At 43.6% G+C, this 21,833-nt stretch overlaps 1 protein-coding gene across 1 annotated transcript; it reads right to left on the reverse strand.

The window, feature by feature from the left end:
• Positions 1-5,935: 5,935 nt before the first annotated feature.
• ccnd1 (cyclin D1) lies at positions 5,936-12,444 on the reverse strand. Its single transcript, XM_071472897.1, has 5 exons — positions 12,011-12,444; positions 10,178-10,393; positions 9,368-9,527; positions 8,655-8,803; positions 5,936-8,564 (listed from the first exon to the last, which is right to left on the reverse strand). The coding sequence occupies exons 1-5, from the start codon at positions 12,206-12,208 to the stop codon at positions 8,409-8,411; spliced, it is 879 nt and encodes a 292-aa protein (XP_071328998.1). The 5' UTR covers positions 12,209-12,444; the 3' UTR covers positions 5,936-8,408.
• Between the last annotated feature and the right edge of the window lie 9,389 nt (positions 12,445-21,833).

Below are 21,833 nucleotides of genomic sequence, written 5' to 3' on the forward strand. Positions count from 1 at the left end.
TGTCAGTGTCACCCGCAGATGAATGCTGAGGTCGACATTGAGGTCGACGAGAGGAAGAAACCAGTTAAAACTCGTACAAACAGTGGTGTTTGTTGTTGTGTTTGTAAGGTGGATTTCCAGTTGCTGGTGTCCTCGTCAGATGTGCTGAGACCAAATGTTTAGACTGACTCCATACTGACCACATCATAGTGATGTCACCAGATCTCCATGACAATGTTATCTCAACCAATAAAAACAAAAGGAAGAACTACCTAAATAAATGAAGTAAAGTAAAAGTATGATTAGAAAATACAATAATGTGGTTTATCTAAATGAGTTGAAGTGTGTGTGTGTGTGTGTGTGTGTGTTGCGGGTATCAAGTGAAAATATCAGCAGACAAAGATAGACACATGCGAAAAAGCATGGTAACACAACAGCGGCTGTTGTATGTGTGTGTGTGTGTGATTTTGTGTGTGTTGAGGGTCTTTGTCTGCTGCTGGTCGAGCTGGCACTGGCAGGCCTGTGGGAAAGGATTAGACTTTCACGCCTTTTCCTCCACACTGAAGCCCCATCAAAGACATTCCTTGCATAACAAATCAATGAGTACTGTCTCACACACACACACACACACACACACACACACACACCACAGACACCACACACACAAATACTCCTGTTAATCATTAGGCAAAAAATAACTTTCAGACAGGCATCTTTCTTTTGGTCACTAACCCAAAGCTCATGACCATAGGTGAAGGTTGGAACGAAGATTGACTTGAAAATCAAGAGCTTTGCCTTTTGGCTCAGCTCCCTCTTCACCACAACAGCCCATTAAAAGGTTCACATTACTGCTGATGCTGCACCGATCCGCCTGTCAATCTCCCGCTCCATCTTACCCTCACTCGTGAACAAGACCCTGAGGTCATTGAACCCAGAATGAAGAGGCAGAGAAAAAGCCACCCTGGAGCCATACCTGGGAGAGGAGCTCGTCGGTGGGCGTCTGGTGGCCGGGCCTTGGCCCATGGAGCCCAGTTGGGCTCAGCCCGAAGAAAAGACATGGAGCCACTGCCCTGTGGACCCACCACCCGCAGGGATAGAATTCGGGGTCAGGTGCAGTGCAAACTGGGCAAACTGGTACCACTCTGAGACTAGAAAAGTGTCCTAGAAATACTGTTTGTTTACCATTTAATATTCAATGAATTAGCTTCATAAATGAATCAAATGATTAACAGATGAGTTGTCAATGAATTAAGTGTTAAATCATCAGTGATTTCAGCTGTACTTTGCTCTGAGGTGTATCATTGTATTCAGTGTCGTTATGATGTTATGATGCGTGTGTGTAAATGAACTGGATAAATGATGAGTTATTGATCTCAAGTCTGGTGATGTTGTAGATTTCTTTCATTATGAACTGAGCCCATGAACATTTTCATTGAAGACCAAAGAAAATAGTCCCCAACGAATGCACTTCATTCGTCTGTGTGTTGAAAACAAAACTCAATAAAGTGTCACTAAAATCTTCAATGGTTCAAAACCGCATCTTCTGATGGTAAATGTGCTATTCTAAGTTGAGGTGGAGGATAATTAATCTAATGTTTAATTAAAAACAAACAGATTAAATTAGACTACACTGAAAACATGAGCCCAAAGTTCAACCTCAAAGCAACTTTTTAAAGGTTCTGTAAAGGATGGTCCACACTAAACATTAAACAGTAAACGACTGGGGTCTCAATATGAAGGGTGTACTCACTTTTGGTGAGTACACCAGTTGGTTCTTTAAACTTTTCATTATAGTTCCATTAAATACTTCTGTTTTTCCAATTCACTGTTCACACTTCATGTGTCTCAGGCTTTGGCTAAAAAAATTCAACTTGTATTAAGTTTGAATGAAGTGGACAGAATATGTGATTATAAATTCAATTGTTTAACCTTGTTAACATGTCCATATGGTGTTATCATATTATTTTTAAAAAAGCAGTCAAAGCCATTGCTGAGTTTTCCATCTTAGTCCTGCAGCAAACCAATGACAGTGTCACAAAAAAAGCCACTATATAGTCCTGCAGTGATGACGTATGTTTGTAGTCCAACCCTGACATCATCATCACATGGTTCCCTCCATAATTCAATTCAATTCAATTTTATTTGTATAGCGCCAAATCATAATATACATTATCTCAAGGCTCTTTACAGGGTAAGGTCAAGACCTTACTTTGTTACAGAGAAAAACCCAACAGTTCCCACAAAGAGCAAGCGCTTGGCGACAGGGGGGAGGAAAAACTCCCTTTTAACAAGAAGAAACCTCCAACAGAACCGGGCTCAGGGTGGGCGGCCGTCTGCCTCGACCGGTTGGGTTTAGGAGGAGATAAAAAAGGGGGGGTGGGGGGAGGAGAGAGGAGAAAAGAGAGAGAGAGAGAGACCAGGAACAGCTGTGTAGGTAATGGTGTTATCAATAATAATGACAGATAACAGTGGTTAATAGTAAAGATGAGTAGTGGTGGATCTGGATCCTGCTGCTCCAGAGGCAGAGAGACCTGCAGAATGAGGACAGAGAGAGGGAGAGAGAGGAGAAGCACAAACTACGGGAGAGAAAAAAAATAAGTTAATGGCATAAAGTAATCGAGAGAGAAAGAGAGAGAGAGACAGAGAGAGAGAGAGCCTAGTGAATCATGGGAATCCCCCAGCAGTCTAGCTCTATAGCATCATAACTCAGGGATGGGTCAGGACATACCCGAGCCAGCCCTAACTATAAGCTTTACTAAACAGGACAGTTTTAAGCCTGATCTTAAAGGTAGAGAGGGTGTCTGCCTCCCGAACCCACACTGGGAGCTGGTTCCACAGGAGAGGAGCCTGATAGCTGAAGGCTCTGCCCCCAATTCTACTCTTACAAACTCTGGGAACCACAAGTAGACCTGCATTTAGAGAGCGAAGTGTCCTATTGGGAAAATAGGGAACTATAAGCTCTCCAAGGTACGATGGTGCCTGACCATTAATGGCTTTGTAGGTGAGGAGGAGGATTTTAAATTCTATCCTGGATTTTACAGGGAGCCAATGCAGAGAAGCTAACACAGGAGAGATGTGATCTTGTTTCCTAGTTCCTGTCAGTACTCGTGCTGCAGCATTTTGGAGCAATTGGAGGCTTTTTACTGAATTTTTGGGACATCCTGACAATAAAGAGTTACAGTAGTCCAGTCTTGAGGTAACAAATGCATGAACTAGTTTTTCAGCATCCTTTAGACACAGAATGGGTCTGATTTTTGCAATATTGCGCAGGTGGAAGAAGGCTGTCCTAGAGACTTGGTTTATATGTGAAGTAAAGGACAAGTCCTGGTCAAAAATGACACCAAGGTTTCTGACTGTAGCACTGGAGGCCAAAGTGATGTCATCCAGAGTCAGTATATTATCACATAGTGTATCTCTGAGGTGTTTTGGGCCAATTACAATAACTTCAGTTTTGTCTGAATTTAAGAGTAAGAAATAACTGGTCATCCAGGTTTTTATGTCCTTAAGACAGACCTGAAGCTTGGCTACCTGGTTAGTCTCACCTGGCTTCATGGATAAGTACAGCTGGGTGTCATCTGCGTAACAATGGAAATTCATCTGGTGCCTCCTAATAATGTTTCCTAGAGGACTGAAAAGTATTGGTCCTAGCACAGAACCTTGTGGAACTCCATGACTGACTTTAGTGTTGATAGAGGAGTCATTATTAACATGAACAAACTGGAGTCTATCTGACAAATATGACTTAAACCAGCTTAGTGTGGTTCCTTTAATGCCAACCATATGCTCTAGTCTCTGTAATAGAATCTTATGATTGATGGTGTCAAATGCGGCACTAAGATCTAGTAGGACAAGTACAGAGACAAGTCCATTGTCTGAGGCTATGAGGAGATCATTGGTAACCTTAACCAGAGCTGTTTCTGTGCTATGATGGACTCTAAAACCTGACTGAAAATCTTCAAACAAACCATTCCTGTGCAAATAATCACATAACTGGTTTGCAACAACCTTCTCAGGCATTTTGGAAATAAAGGGGAGGTTGGATATAGGTCTATAATTGGCTAAAACTATCCATAAACAGCCAATAGGATTTTTCTGCTGTGTTTTGGATAATTAGAGAAAATCAGCAATAGTTTCTGATCCTGACAGGTTTTGTTCAGCAGGATAATCTTCAGTAATGACACCACTTTATGATGTTTGAAGCCTAAATACAATCAGCAGCAGTAAAAAGCTCATGTTAGGCAATAAACCAACTTCACCACTGTCACATGACTTCACTATCACCACCGCTAAACTTCAGCTTGTAGTTTGATTTAGCTCTGAGCTCTTCTACAAAAGCCTTTCCTCTGACAAAGTTAGAGAGCGAGCAGAAAAACAACGAGGCTGTAAAGGTGGACTTGTGAGGAGATTGGTTTTCATGCTGGATTGATGACGTTTAACGTCCCCAACAACCTCTGTCGTCTCATTTTGACACTCGTTAGCAACAGGCCTTATTTAACAGACAGAGAAGATTCAAGAAATCAGGACTGGGGGATTTACTGATGGATTTGATGTCAGAGAATCAAACCTTGAGCTGGTGTTAAACAGACCTGATTTCAGTCATCAAGCAGAAACACATTCAAACAACCAGAGACTCAGGACCAGGGAACAGGAAATGATGACATGAGACTGATTTAGTTTTAGGACTCGTTCCTGCAGAACTGACAGACCTGATGCCAATCTTTTTTAGCGTGGCATTATGCTTTAGCAAAACAAAGGGTATCAGAAGTGAAGCCAGGTGTAGCTGTTTATTGGTATTTTACAATGTAAGTTAGCTAAGGCAACTGGGTCAGTTTATCTGACATTAGCAGCACATTATTAGATGTTTAATGATGTAGACATGACAATGTATCATAAAACACATCCGCACTCTCATACATTGATTTGTAGACGACTCAGTTCACTCATCTTCTTCTTCTCCAGTTGGTTTCTGGAAAACAAGCTGGTCTGGCTGCAGGTGAGTGGCTGAGGGTGGGCGGAGACAGAGACAGGGCTCATTTGTATAGATCCTCAAATACTAACTTAGGCGAAGGTGTCAAGTTACATCAAAACCATTTTAAGGCCATGAAGGGATTTTGTTCATGGAAATATGTCATCCCATACACATGGAATATATGTACATATATTGAATTTCCATGTATGAAATATATGAACATATAAAATTAAAAAATGTTTTTTTATATTACAGACATCATCCCACAGCCTGTCATTATATGTTGATACAGACCACTGTCCCAGAATGAGAAGATAGATATGTTTAACATTAATGAGAAATTCATAAGAAAAACATATAGAATTTTGTAATGTATTTTGGTTTAATAAGCGTAGTATATGTAGCTTAAATATATATTGTCAACATATATGATTGCAACATGTTATACCATATAAAAATTCATCATAGATATTTTTAATATGTGTGCATATACAAATTACATTTATAAACTTCTATCTTCGTATATACAGAGGATAATATATCCTCTTGTAGGTGATATAGGGACATATATGCCATATATTACATTTCTGTATGTACAGCACAGGTATAGGTGTGTGATTTTTCACCGTCATACTGAAATGTTACTCCAACTAGAAATAAGTCAAACTATAGAGAATCTCAAAGTCAAAATCTGAGACAATAGAGCTTTCGAACTTATTGATTTTTAGTGTTTAGTGAAGAGTTTGTGATCAGGTTCTGAGGGTTCACGAATCATTTTAAGACTTTAAGTTCTGAATATACCTGATATGTTGGTTGTTCGTGATCATTGATTCAGATTTATACAGAGCTGACTCTGTAACCATCCAGCTGTGTTGAGTCGTTTGATCCTATAACATGAAAACTGCATTAGACAGGCTTGTCTTCAGTGTTGGTGTCACACAGCAACTTCTCTTCATTCAGGAAAGAACAGACTGCCACTCACTGAACTCCATCTAAAACATGTTTTATTGTGTAGTTGACACAAATAATACAATGTTTGTTCCAGCTGCAGGAACTGGAACTTGAAGTAGACACAACTGTGTGGAATGATTTGTAAAAACAAAAACAGTCTATGGCTTACCGAGCATGACACTGAATCTATTTACAACTCAATCGACTCAATGACAGTTTGAAACTTGGAGCAAAAAGCTTTTTTTCTTTTATAAATATAAAAAGGGGGGAGGGAGGGAGGGAGGAAGGAAGGAAGGAAGGAAGGAAGGCCGCTATGGGCCTAAAGGGGGGATAAAGTCTCTTTCACCGAGACAGCTTAACACTCAACAGAGTTATACATATCCCATTTTCTGTTATGGCACCAGTATGGAAGCATGCCCTGGACTCATGGGTGCTTCACCTCAGGCAGGTTGAACAGAGCTGGTAGGCACTGAAACAACGAGTAGAATAGAATAAAAACTACACAAATAAAAAGACTACAAATCAGAGATAGATCGTGACTGTCACATGAGGTATTATGGATCAAAGCATTTCTGTACATTGTCTCATTTTTCCTTGTTTTTTTGGAATAGTACGGAGAATCATATTAATGTAATTACAAACCAAAAAACAAACAAAAAAAAAAAAAACTGATCACAAAATCTACATACAAGCAACAAATGAGGATGTCAATAACACAATTTTCTATGAGAAAATTCAAACCTAGAATAGCATTATATTGACATTTATATGTATAAAAACATCAAAAAAATATAGCAGCAAACAGGAGAAAAGCATTGATTTTAATCTGTCATCTTTAATTTTTTTTTATTATTATTATTATTTTTTTTTTAAACACGTAGCTGGGATTTACTTTCTATAGCAGCGGAATACAAGGAGTGTTTCTCTCCTACTCTCTATCCTTAATGTACAATCAGAGACCTAACGAGCAGGGCCCCCACACAGGGCGACCTCGTCTTCATGTTTCCCTGCTCCTGGCATCCACCCGCTCTGTGCAGGATCCCTGACTTGAGCTCTACGGGGTTAAGATCTCTTGCTGTTGAGCATTCACCCTTTCTGCCACTTCTCTCTCTCTACTCTGGCTCTCTCACCAGCTTTGCTCTCTTTTTTTTTTGTTTTTTTTTTGTTGTTTTTTTTTTGTTTTTAGGCAAGTCCCCAAGAAACGCAGCTCACGTCTTTTAGGTTTGTGCAAAATCATGTCAAGAGCCTCTACACTCCTCTGTTTTTTTAAGCTTCATCCCAGAATCCAGGAGCAGTGTGTGAACTGACCCCGTCCTGGTGGCTGACAGGCAGACCAGAGTTTCAGCTTCACTAATACATCTGAAGGCAGGTCAGAAGTAACCTCGCTGCTCTGGATCAGCGTCAGTGGGCGGAGCCTCGGCATGTTAGCAAACTACAAAATGCAAGCTAAAAAAAATAAATAATACTATATAAAAATAAAGTATTATTTTCAGTATAAAAATAATACTTCTTTCTATTTTCCCCTGGACCTTCACCTGGTGGCTCCGCCCTCTGAGACTGAACTGAAGAAGAGGGAGGGGCTTCGCCTGTGAAACATCTGTTGAACTAAAACTCGAGCAGCGTTCAGTCATACCGGTCACTTCCTCAGGTGCTGCTCTGATACTCTGTGACCCCCTGACCCCCTCACGCTCCACGTTGTTTTACAAACTTGATTTTTCAGATGAGCCAGCAGTGCTGACCAAAAAGTGCTTCTTTTAACAAAGTTGGAATGGTTTCAGGTTTAGAAAACGCTGCAGACTGTGGACCGGCAGACCGAGTGTCCACACCTGGATGTCAGCGGCCCACAGTCACACTACACTTGGTTAAAAAGAACAGAGGTATAACACTAACTGATAAAGAAGTCTAACATGATGTATAATAAAGTGACTAACATAAGCAAGCGAGAAGATATGAGGGGACAAAAATGGCAGCTCTGACAGAAAGTCTAACAATCTACATACAACACTAAAGAGACAAAACACAAAGCCTGTTCTCATTAGTACAAATCAGAACTACAGACCTACTGCACACAAAATTCTGGGATGTTTAGTAGGCGAGTCGACTCTGTGCTAATTCAAAGACTCCTAGTTTAATATTTGAGGGAAAATATCGGGTGAAATGTCTGTTTGTGGCTCCGGCTCTGGCCTTGCTGTGTGTGTCTGTCTGTCTGTCTCTGTCTCTGTCTCTCTCTCTCTCTCTCTCTCTCTCTCTCTGCTGCACTCATGTAGTGTTCATCTCACTTCCCAGGATGGGAGGGAGCAAATGAGACTTGGGGTTTGTTGTGGGGCGGGCAGGGGAGTCTCTGCAGTCGTAGCAGACATGCATGTGAGTGACGTGTTAACCACGGTAGCAGCCCACTGGGAGGAAGGAGGAGGAGGAGGAGGCATACCCCTTCAGCCCTCCTGTCACCACCCCCTATCCACAACTGTCCCTCATTCGTCGGGTCTCAGTGCGATGCAGCTCTGTGGCCTCAGATGTTGATATCTCGGACGTCTGTTGGGGTGCAGGACAGGTCTACATCCTCGTCCACGCGTTTGGTTTCTGTGGCACCGCTGTGCTGCTGAGCCTGCCGCAGACTGGACTCCAGCAGAGACTCGATCTGCTCCTGACACGACCGCAGGCAGTCCTGCAAGTCCAGAATCAGAGTCAAGACCGCCGCACCGCCAAATGTCAAGAACCAATGCCGTTCACTTTACACAATGAGTGGTGTTCTTACCGGGTCGCTGCGGATAACCTGCGACAGAAAGTTGGTGAGGTTCTGGGAGGACAAGGAGGCGTCTTGGCTCTTCAGGTAGAGACCCTGAACAGCTGCAACCACACTGCCCGCTGCCACCATGGACGGAGGACTGGCGATGAAGTTAACATCTGCAGAACAGACACAGAACAATCATCAGACACTCTGCTTCACTTTAATTATACCATACGAGTTCCTCATCATCTTCATCACCATTCCTCATCAACCTGAACCTGACTCAAAACCTCTGACTCCTCTCATTGATCAACAGAACCCTAACAAGGTCTGCTGCTCTGAGCCCATGTTCACCGATAAAAACAACATGGCCACCAGCAGCAGCAGCAGTTTAGCAGGTAGCCGTCACTCAGGTGAGGTCAGGTGGTCAACCTCACAGATTATCAGCTCCATATCTTCAAGACTGAACCATTGTGTAAATTTGAATCAGATATCTGAGGCTCATCATAGCTGATCAGTCTGTAATTAAAATAAACAGGAGTCACTAAGTTCTAAAAAGAACCACAGAGTGTGGAGGAACCAGCGGATATTAAAGTACAAATATCCAGGTTCCCACAGCAGAACACCCTTAAATATAAATAAAGTGATCAGCAGATCAGTGCTCACCTCAGCAGGTATATTTACCGTGCACGTACAGCACGTGACCTCAGTGTGAACATGTGTGCAAGTTGGCGTCTCACCTGTAGCACAGAGCGCTACGAAGGTCTGGGCGTGCTTCCTGAGGATCTGCTTGGTGGATGGGTAGATCTTCAGCTTGGACAGGAAGTGTTCGATGAAGTCATGAGGCGTGACTGAAGCCAGGTCCCACTTCAGCTTGTTCAGAACCAGCAGCTCCATTTGCTGTGGATGGACCAGACCAGAGGCAGTCACTCACACTGACCCACTTGCTGCCGGAGGGAAAAATGCTCCTCCTCACCCCTGCTCTGTCAGTTAGTCCCTGCAGGACTCTTCTCCTGTCTCTGACTGCTGTCTCTACAGCTTATTTTATTAGGCTCCTAATTAACTGATTAACACATCTGTAATTACTATATGTATAATACACAGTGTGTGTCTCCTCCATGTGTAAACTAACAGGATCAGTAAATGTGAGTGTGATTGTGGTGAAGTTTCCTTGACTCCACCTGCCTCCACTCTGCAAAGACAAGTGTGTGTGTGTGTGTGTGTGAGAGACTGCCTCACAGCCACTAGGTGTCGCGGTGAGTCAGTGTTTTCTTGGCAGTCATTGAGACCATTCATGAAATCAGAGAGGCCTTCCAGTCGCCATGGGAAAGTCACAGGCGGCCATTCAGAGCCGCTGCGCCGCAGCTATGCTTCTCCCTTTTTATTTCAACCTAAGAACTGATAACACGTCGATTCAACACCATCAACACTCTCCCGCCACAGTGACGCTGACAAACCAGGTGAAGCGAAAACACTGTGTGCTCTGCAGTGCTGCTCTACTGTGTGTGTGTGTGTGTTATGCAACATCCATGTCTGCAGAACTCAATTACCAGGAGTTCTCCGGGCTGGACCGAGTTGTCTGTGTAGATGCAGAGTTTCTCCGCCGTCAGAGGAACAGTCTCCTTCATCTTGGATGCTAGAAACATGCACGTAGCCCCCAGCAGCTGTAGCCGTGTTTTCCTGGTGGCCTCCACTGATAAAAATCTGTCCAAATAGTTCATAGCCAGGGGAAAAACCTCCTCCTCACATTTCTGTTCCTCGCAGACCTGGGAGGTGAGAGGAGCGGTTAGAGGTTGCTGTTGCTTGTTGGAAGAACCCCCCCCCCCCCCAACACACTAGTGTGTGTGTGTGTGTGTGTGTGTGTTGGGGGGGGGGGGGGGGGGGCTCTTCCAACAAGCATATATACATATATATATATATATATATATATATACATATATATATATATATATATATATATACATACATACATATATATATATATATATATATATACATACATATATATATATATATATATATATATATATATATATATATATATATATATATATAGTGAGTGTGTGTGTGTGTGTGTGTGTGTGTCTAAATATGCATTATTAAGTCTTTACCTCACAGTGTGATGTCTGCATTCAAAAGCAGCGCCGTTCACAATCATCCGAAACGAATTTAAACATAAATTAAACATTTTGCTCCTTTAATTCGTTTGAGTTCAGAGTTTAAATATCCGAGATGATTTCACGCCAACTCAAATTCACGTACAACTTAAAAGATCTCAAGTGAGAACGAGACGAGTTTATTGGAGAAAGTGAGTCAGTCACGAAAACAGTCGGGAATTAGTTTGCAGTCAGTTCTGACTGAGACACAAAGGTGGCGTCGATGCAAGTTTCACTCTCTAATTTCAACTTCGTCATCTTTTCAAAAAATATTTAGAAATATTTAAAAATTATCAGGCCGCGCACAATTAGCATGTAAATGATCCTCATCGAACGCCTGATCGGATCAGAGTCAAATGTGTCGAATTGGAGTTTGGATGAATTTATAAAAAAATCATTTCTCCGACTTAGGCTTTTTTCACGTGCTGCGGGCGACGCTTCCTCCGGCGCCGCGATGCACGATTTCAGAAATTAATTAAAAATATTTAACGACGGAAAAATCGAATCAAAAGTGGATGTAAATGTGAAAAAACATTCGCTCCATCAAAGCCGACTCTTTAAATGACTCTAACACCTTTACACTTTAAATAAATGTTCCTTTTTTCGTGACCGACCTTCACGGACCACGGCGGCTCCTGTTGGAGCAAAGACAAACTTCACCAGTTGATCCCAGTGGAACCAGTGGCAGCAGACAGTCTGGACCGGGCCCGAGACACGCGTTCATTTCTGCCCAATTTAACCGTGTTACTGTCATCGATCCTGGCGTTATAGATTTTTGATGATATTAAAATCCTTCTCATATAGCCTACGACAACAAAGATGGCGCGTAATAGGCTACTGGCACGGGCCGGACTGCATACGTGTACATTGGTGTTATTTAGGAATATTTTCCCCGTGTAGTTATATTTCATAACCTTCTGGGAAATATAGGCAGAGGAATAGGCTAATCAATAACAAATGTAGGCCTACTGACGGCGGAGCTGAAGACGGTCTGGATCCGCTCTTAGAGCCAGGCCGACGGACCACCCAGCACTTCTGAGGACATAGTTTTCAACGCGTTTATGTAACGAGCAGAGTGAAAATAACAAGAGGCTCTCACAGCTCACAACTTTAACATGAGCGCTGCTTTATCTCGGTTTAAGGTGGAAACACATAGAGCAGCAGGCAGCGGCTAACAGCGCCGCTCGGCCGCCGAGGCAAAGTTGAAGTAAAGTAGCTTAGACCAACCTCCAACATCCAGGTGGCAACTATTTTCCTCATTTTAGGCACAATTTCCTTCTGCACACACTTGAAGTAGTTGGGCGACGGGAGGTAGCTCTCCTCTGCCTTCAGCATGGTGTGCAGGACCCGGTCGTTGAGCAGGTTGACGTCCTGGTAGGCTCTCCTGATGGAGTCCCCCTCGCAGCACAGCAGCTGCTCCTCCATGGTGCTTCGTTTCTGCGCGGGTGTCGAGCGTGACGCTGCCCGTGTCGCGGTGCGGCGGAGGGAACGGGCGCCACGAGACCGTCGGTGCTTTTTAAATCACTTCTCGTCTCGCGGCTGCTGCGTGCTGCTCCTCCGGTGTGCGCGAGCCCTCTGAAGAACAGAGCGTTTCCCCCCGCGAAACAAAACCCCCTGCCTCGCGCCCAAGAAGCACGGACACGTACAGGCGCGCGCGCACACACACGCGCGCACACACACACACACACACACACACAAAGTTTATCGGCGAGCGCGCGCTCAAGAGGAGGAGAAGAAGGAGGAGGTGGCGGGGGGGGGGGGGGGTTACGCGGTGACGTCAGCTGTTGTTAAGAGGTGGGGATCAAAGAGACAATCAGTCTGCTGGGGTGCGGGCGAGGAAGGGATTCTATTATATACATATAGGCTATATAAGGAACGGGGGGGGGGGGGGGGGTCCTCCCCCTCCCAGAGCATGGTGGCTTCTGAGGAGGTGGGAGGTCCGGGGCAGAGTCTGGGGAACGTCTGTCCCCCGGTGGAAAGCTGGCGGCTGGGCGTCGGTAGGGGGCGGTGACGGCTCACACCCCCTTTTCCTCCCTCATGTGTATGTGAAAGAGTGAATGAAAGCTCTCCAACACACCATGCAGCTTTATTTATAACGTCTAATCCTGATCCACAGGCATGGGGACAGGAGGGGGAGGTTATCTCAGGCTGCACCACCTGTTCATGAGCACCTTCACCATCATCTGTACCTGGTGGATCTCCTCACACTGTTAGTCCAGTCTGAAGACAAGACAGTGCTTGCCCCTCAGCTGGTGACCACTGAACAACATGAGCCTCAGTCTGCACCAAACAGCAGAGTCAACATCTGTCAGCTGGAGCAACATTTGAACTTCATGTCATTGATTATTTCATCAGTTACTGAACAGAAAATAAAATATTGATTGTTCGATTCAAGGAAATCAGCAGTTTATCCTCTTGAGTTTGATCATCAGCATAAATCATGAGGTCACATGACTCAAAAACACAAGAAACACCGTTCATAAAGTTAAACTAGAATGCAAATAAAGTTTGAAGACTTTCTCTAACATACTCACACACACCCTCACCCTCTCTCTCTCTCTCTCTCTCTCTCTCTCTTTCACACACACACACACACACACACACTCACACACACACACACACAAACGGGAGGAGACTGAAGTTGCACCAATGGGAGGAATAGCTGTTACTAGGCAGATGTCGGCATAACTTTTCATGTGGGGAAAAGTTCAGTTCAATGTAAAAGTTGACACTGTTATTGATAGCCCTATCAAAGTCCTCTGACATCTTTCTAATAATCAATATAGACATTTTTTTATTGATGTGTGAGCTGCTTCAGTCAGCCTGGGTCTGACCCATCTCCTTCACCCTGCAGACAGGATGGTGAGCCCAGCTCTCCGTGCTCATGTACAAACTCTGTTAGCAGCACTGACCTGCTTCCTCCAGTTCAAACCAGCATTTGGTGTGAAGTTGTGCACATTTTAATCTAGTTTCAATATGAATTGGAGCTTTTCACATTCCTGGAATTCCTCTTTGGGCTGTTGGGTGGACTACCGTAATGTCTGAAGAGGTTCACATGGCAGGGAGTCACATCAGACCACATCAAGACTCTGCTGTGCAAAATACACATTCACCATGTATTAACACATGGATCTGAACTATAACCTACTGATCTTTACTTTCTATTAATCTTCACCTTCACTTCATGTTATAGTTCATAAATGTTTTCCATGCATATATATTTAAGCATCTTATTTTAATTTCCTGTCCGCAGCTGAACCTCGCTGCACTGAAACACAGACAAAATCAAAGAGATCAAACTTATGTCTGTCCTATAATAACCCTCATGTCACATGAGCATTTATTTATAGCACAGTCATGTCATAACAGGGCATTGGGGAACCTTTTTTAAAAAATTTTAACATAATGTCATTATTGTCATTTTTAACGTGTTTGAAAATGTGTTGGAAAAAAAAAAAAAAACCTGCAGAGAGTCAGACAAAGTGATTCTGACCCACCAGCTGGGTCTCAGTCCCTCTCAGATAGAGGCTCTCTGTGGCAGACAAAGGAGCCCGAGCATGTGACTTTTGCAGTGAGGCTCTTCTAGCAGCTTTATGGTAACAGGGGAAGGAAGTGTTTAAAGGGACAGCAGAGAGCTGAAGTGAAACCAGCAGGGCACAGACTGCTGCAGACTACTGATCACACCACCACAGAGCCCATGGCTGGAACACAGGCTGAGATTTACCACATCAAGGCCGCTGCCGCTGCCTCTGCCTCGCGTCTTCACTCGCACAGTCGGGATGTTTTCTTATTTCACTGCTTCCTCAAAACACTTGTTGAATCTGCTCCACTACTACTTAAAACCACACACTTCACAATAACGTTAATCTTAATATTTGTCATGTGTCCAGCTCATGATGAGAGCGATAAATGTCAGTGCATGTGGCTGAAGAAATATAGAAAGGAAAAGAACAGTAAGAGTTTACAGCCCTGCTGTAGCAACATGAGGCTGTGACCTGACATATGACAGGAGGCTGATGTTTACTATCTTAAACCCCATTTTCCATTGGTCATAAAACCCACTAAGAACCTAACATCTGGCTTTTGTCGGCAATGCAGGGGATCAACAGGTGTCAACAGTGATGAAACACCCAGCTCCACTGACACTGACAGGCGATCCAACCGGGATGAGACGCCACTGAGACGCCATTTTACCAGTTTGCACAGTGGCTAATTGCTCACTGTTTCTGCTCTGCCTCCATGTGTGTTTCTTTGTGTGCGTGCTTGTAACTGTATGTGATTGCTCCCTGCAGTTGTGTGTCTGTGTCGTTATACCTGTGTTTGAAAAAACCTGCTCATACCCATTAATTTTGGTGTCAGTTGTGTTTCGTTATAAATCAGCTTGTTGACCCTTTCATTTAAAGGGTAGCACAGATCATCCTCTGGGGAACACATCTGTATAAACATCTGTATAAAATAATCCATCCACTATTTGTGGAAACGGTTCAGTCTGGACCTGACTTGAATGAAAACGACATTAATTTTCTCAGGCCTAACCATTCATCCACTCTGGTTCCCAGTGCTGCCTTTCATTCATTCACTGGGTCAACTGGTTTGTGTGTGTTTGTGTGTGTGTGCTTCCCCTCTTCGGACCCTCCCCCGCACTGTTTTACTTCATTTTGTTCCACCTTCTACACCATGTTTGCTTAATGGTTTTGTCTGTGTATGAGCCTTTGGTAACACACACACACCTAAACACTGTCTTACTTACTTATGTAAATGTGACTGTGGACTGCGTGCCTGACATACCTGCATGTGGCATGAGCAAGGTGACCATGTTTGTGTGTGGTGTGTATGTATGTGTGTGTATGCACACAATATTGACTCTGGATGTTTCCTCTACAAGAAATCGATTTAGAACATTTTAGGCTTTTGTTCTGTTTTCAACAAACCCCAAGATTAAATAATTAAAGGAAAAGCTTTGTGTGTGTGTGTGTGTGAGAGTTTGCAGGAGTGTTGAAGTAGTGACATTTGTCTTCACCCTCTTCTCTGTGTAGCTTTGAAGTCCTGATGCCTCTTCATATTCTAAATATGACCTCCAACAGCACACACACACACACAGAGCCAGTGAAAGACAGAGGGCTTCTCTCTGTGAATGAAGCTCCTTTCTCAGCTGAGGCCAGCTCCACAATGACCCTGCAAAGATGGATAGGGAGATTGTCCTGTGAAGTGATCCGCGAACACAGATAGACGGGGGTCAATCTGGGCGTGTGTGTGTGTGTGTGTCTGCATGTGTGTGTCCTGCACCACAACTGACCTAACAACACCTCTGTTCTGGCTAGATGGGTGGGTGCTCAGGGGCCATGTAGGGCCAAGGGCAAGGATAAGAGGAAAAAACCCCAGCACAATGGGAGTTTGGGGGGGGGGGGGGGGGGGGGTGTGGACTGTTTGACTCCCATATCACTCACACACACACACACACACACACACACACATTTGTGTCTACAGGGTGCTGCTCTTGCAAGTATGTGTGAATGGAGCTTGTGCTTACTAGTAGCTTAGCTGTGAGCATAAGGTAGGTTTTCTCAGCTTTTACAGACAGGAAGTGGCACGTTTTTGACATTTGTGGTTACGGACATACTCACAGTAATTTGCTCATTTGAATGTGAACATAGCAGCTAGTGTGTCTGTTCACTGTCAAGCCATAGTAGAGCTTTGACGTTTTCTTGACCTTTGAAGGGGAGTTTGTCCTGGAGATGGAGGAAGATATCTTTTCACCTCACTGTGTTTTAGACAGGTCATGTGACTGAAGCCCCTTTTCCACTGGTAAAAAAAACACCCACTATCAGTGGGTTCTAGTGGGTGTGGGTGTGTGTGTGTGAAAAATAAATGTGAGCATGCGTGTCTTCATGGTGTGTGTCTGCACATTATCGCTGTGTCCTCATCCTTTTCAGATGGAAAGAGGAAAAGTGTGTTTCACTTCACCTGTTCAGGTGCTTGGATGACCTGCTCCATTCGCCCTGAACCTCTGTGGTCTGAGTGGGAATGTTGTGTAACTCTCAGACAAGACACAATTGTTTTACTCAGAGCTTCACACCTGCCCAGTCAGGTGAGCAAGTGAGTTTCTTCACCTGGGAAATCAGTGTCAGACCCCACCCATTTTATTTGCATATCTTTGCATATAGTTTGCATCACACCTTGAAAGTATGTCAAGTGTTCTTAAAACCCTGTGGATAAACCTTCATGGAGTCAATAAACATGGAAAAACCCTGAACTCTGAGTGAAACAGAGTTTACCTGTTTAGTGACAACCAGGTGTCACATCCTGTTCTCACTGCACATGAGGAATTTGATGTCTCCAATAATAATAATAAAAAACACCAGCAGTGAAGGGACAGATGTTCGTACATTCAGGTACAGTTTGTTTGTGAACAGTCATGTGACACCAGTCACCTCCTGACTGAGCTGAGGTGAGACCAGGTCTGGGGGTTTGAAGCTGATTAGGTCTGGATTAGAAAAATGAGAAGCACACATGAAGGCGTTGGGAGGTGTGGCTTCCTGTTTTCAGTCTGTTACAGAGCAGGAGCTGCTCTTCTCTCCTCTCACATGTGATTTTGACTGACTCTACAATCCCTGTCTTTTATAATCAGTCTGTGACTCCTCCATGTTCACAGCTTCAGCTGCTCTGTCAGAATCAGTGTTTGTTGTCTCTGAGAAACTTCCTGCTTTGAACAAAAGGCCTGAAACACAGAAGTCTGAGTTCACACCTGACAGACCAGACTCATTATTTCACAGTTTCATGACGTCTCCTGCTTTCATTCACCAGATGACACATGTATTTCTGTAGTGAGAGGATTTTTTTCATTTCATTTTTATCTTGTTTCTTAGCCAGTGTAGCCAATGATACGACTCTGCAGAGGGCTTTTAATTTGAAAAGACAAGTTAATGGTATGGTATGTTATGGTACCCACCCAAGACGAGAGGGAGAGAGAGGAAGAAGAGGAAAAGACAGAAGGAACAAAACCCCTCCCACTCAGAATGACCATCAGACACACCGGGACAAATCCCAGAGGGCCACCACATCAGTGGACCATCAACACAGCACAGTTTCTGTGCCTGTGATTCAGAGTGTGCAGGAGAGTGTGCAGGACTGGGCTCACTTCACCACCACAGGTAGTGCTGCTGGTGACAACACAGAATATTCATATAGATCCAATCAGCACTAAAGCTTACGTCGTGAAGGAGCCAATAAAACAAATGCAGTGGTCAAAGGTGTCTTATTGACCTTTAAGGTGTAACTCATGCATACGTCCACACTGATATGTTTTCATTTTAAAACTAAAAACATCTCCGTCCACACTAACACACCTGAAAACACAGATCACATGACCATTCACCTACACTTAGCATGTGAGAGTCGTTGTAAACAGGAAGCAGATTGTCTCCTCTCAGTTGGTTAGTTCCAGAAATCCTCTGAAGCAGGAACACCAAAGACAGTTGTAGAGTTAAAATACATAACTGAGTTGAACAACAGCTGCTGCAAAGACAACAAGGTCAGTAACACTTTCATTCATTATCCATGTTGTTTCACCACTGGTAGTCGAGCCAATCAGGAGCCACCATGGGTGTCTACGTCATCGTTTCCCCAAAGTCTCTGTTTCTGTCCGTCCAGACTACAACACAACCCTGGAGTTTTAGACTAAAACGGGTCCAGCAGCGTTTCTGAAAGTCTCTGTTTTAGAGGCTGAAGAGTCTGGAGGAGAGTGGATGGAGGAGGAAACAGAGGAGAGATGAGTTTAAAACTAAAACGTAGAAGAGATGAATTTAAAAAGCAAATGTAGAAAAGATGACTTTAAAACTAAAACAGTAGAAGAAGAGATGAGTTTGAAACTAAAACAGTTCTATGCGATGATTATAGGAACAGTGGTGTGTGTGCATGCTGGGATACCTGTTGGTCAGAGAGCAGTTAGCATCACAACCTTATAAATATTAATGGTGGTGTGGGCCAGGAGTCAGGGAATGTGACCTTTTAACCAGGACCTAAAGGCAGAACACACACACATACACACATACACACACACAGACAATGCAGTGCAATTCAAAGTAAAGGGCCCTATCTGGTCCTCAATCACCAGTCAGTGTGTGGAGGGTGAACAAAGGCAGAGGTGTGGTGAGATATTGTGTATTGAAGTGGAAATAACAGGTTTACATCCGAATCTCTAACCTCTGAGGATTCAATTCCACTGCTTCTTTAGTTCCTGGAGTAATTATTTCATCAAACGATCACAGTTGGGACCATACACAGTATTTGTGTTTCAGATGTTAAACAGGAACTAACTGTTCCTTTACTTTATGTCACAAATAAATGAGTACCATAACCTGACAACACTGTGGTTGAGGTTTATTATACCCACAAAGATGACTTTATTATACACTGGGTTAATGTGACAACTTTGTTAAGGTTAGAGGAGCTTCATTGTCATGGTTACAATTAGGGTTAGGGTTAGGGTTAGCCTCTGTGACCCACAGGTTTCTAAAGCTCAGAGTGAGCTGATCCACTGTTGCCATCTTGGCAGTGCCTGGCTAATGCAAATATGGTCTAAGAGGTGGAGCCTGTGGGAGCTGAGACTTTCATACTGGTTTGTGTCAAGCATACACTCATCCACCTGTCACTCACAGAGGCCACGCCCTCAATTCTCCATAACTTTAGTCCTTAATAAAATGTAAACAGGTCAGTCATATAAAATTCAGCCCACGCAGTTGCCATGAAGGAGGAAATTAGCTCTAGAGACCAAAACAGTTTTTGTACCAGGCTATAAACATGTTTATTTCTGCTGTAAAGTTGGACATTTTAACATGGGAGTCTATGTGGACTGACTCACTGTTGGAGCCAGACTCTAGTGGTCATTACAGGAACTGCAGCTTTTAGCTCTTCACTGTTGATGCTTCATGTTGCACACCTGGAGATTGATGTTTGAGTCTAATGTCATCCATGCACCCTGCCCTCCTCCCTCTGAGGACTTTATTGCTTTGCAATAACGTCAACTGGCTTCCTGTTTTAGTCTTGTCGTGATGACATCAGCCATGAGAGGGCGCTGCCACCTGAACATAAACGTGGTTCTGTTCTTGCTGTTGTTCTTCTCAGGACGACATTCTCAATGTAGCAGAGGGGCTTTTCACACCTTCTCTTCTCACTGTGGGATACAATAAACCAACTACCTGTAAGAACCTGTCCACACCTGTGTAAAACAACAACTGCTTAGTTTCAGCTCTTTCATCTGTTAATCATGACTTCAGCACAACATCCAGTCATGAGGTCATTCCTGTAACTTCCTGCAGTTGTTCAGGCAGTTTAAGTGTGTTTGTGATGACTCCAGTGAGTTCGTATGTTCATGTCAATTTTGTGTACATGCTACACTGGGCTGTAGACAGTCCTGCTCATTCACATCAAAGTTGCACAGCTCCTGTTTACAGAGTAGGTGTGAAGCATGTGTGAATACCTGGTTCCTCTGTGGATGCTGTCTGTGGTGCAGATATCAGCACAGCAGTTAATGAGCCATTTCAGTAGGAGTGAATGGCAGTTTAGCATTTCACACAGTCACATTAGCCTACCATTTGTTCTGCATACAATAAACTATTGACATGCATGTCATACCTGCAGAGCAGAGAGCTGGTGAGTGCTGTGTTCACATGAGTACCCTGGTTAATGCTGGCTCTCTGCAGTGACCTGAGCTCAGAGGACCAGAGACAAAACCCTTATAAAGTGCCTTTAGTGGAGTTTGTACAACTGAATGAACTTGTGAATGAACATTAGACTTAGTAGTTGGTCAGATAGTCATGCACACATTAACAGAACAAACATAAAGAACAATTTAAAAAACGGTCTCTTCAGTCAACGTACAAAAGCATGAATTCATCCATCAGTGTGTTTCAGATTTTAGGTGCCACTTCTCTGTCACTCTTCCTCATGAATACACCCAGGTAGTTGGTAGCTGTGTGTGAAGATGGCAGCCCTTTGACCTCTCCAACAGGACAAACATGTGTCAGAGCACTCATCTTTTCAAACCTTATCAGTCTGCCTTCAGGGCAGACATTGATCTAGCTCTGTGCCGGCTCTGTTTTTCTCTCTATAGCTACTTCTCCACTGTCAAAAACCAGCTAAGACCCGCTAACATCAGGCATCTGTTGGGATTGGAAAAGGCTACAGTCAGCATTCACACCTGAGTCACATGACTCTGCAGTAGATGTGGGCATTTCTCAGCTCCAGCTCCAATTGGCTCAGATTGGCTCCAATCATCAGTGATGTAAACACCCAGGTGAACCTGCTAATTTTTTTTTACCCCTTTTCCTGCTGTAATGTCACAGACACTGTAAACACAACTGTCACCTGTCCAGCAAGGTGCTGTTACACCAGATACACTGGAAGCTGCAGCCCTGAAATAAGTTTCAAAAACACACAATCACTGATTGAAGCCATGGAGGCTCCAACACTGACAGGAGAAACAACCTGAGGATGAGATGAGACAGATCAGTTTTACCTGTCTGTATGGCGGCTAGCAGCCCACTCTCTTTCCACTGTGTCAATGTGTGTGTTCTTTAAGTACATGTGATGACATCACTCCTTGCAGTTGTGTGTCCTCAGTCCAAACAGAAAGACACACTTGACTGGCAGTGTAAAATGGGTCAATCAGTGTTTATTAGCAGGGTTTAATAAAATAAATAAATTAGGTTGAATTTGCTAGACAATGTAGACAATCCACTTCCTGTTTACAACTCTAGCATGCCCAGTGTATGGTGTATGGTGGTCATGTGTTTTCAGATGTGTTAATCTGGTCAGGGCTAAAACACTCATCTAGACAGAGATTTAGCTTTAAAATGAAAATGTAGCGTGGACGTAGACTAACTGCATTTGTTTACTGTATGTGTTACTCTATCTCTCTCTTTCTTCATCCTGTCCCCTCTTCTTCTCTCCATCCTCCTGTCGCTCTCTGCTGGTGTTTCTGCCTCTGGTACAGTCTGTAATTGTGTTGTGAGTAATTGCAGTGTGTATCTGAATTAGCTTGTGTTTTGTC

This window comes from Trachinotus anak, unplaced genomic scaffold (genome assembly GCF_046630095.1).
Source record: "Trachinotus anak isolate AG129_WGS33_773 ecotype Australia unplaced genomic scaffold, CSIRO_AGI_Tana_v1 ptg000042l, whole genome shotgun sequence".
Taxonomy (NCBI): Eukaryota; Metazoa; Chordata; class Actinopteri; order Carangiformes; family Carangidae; genus Trachinotus; species Trachinotus anak.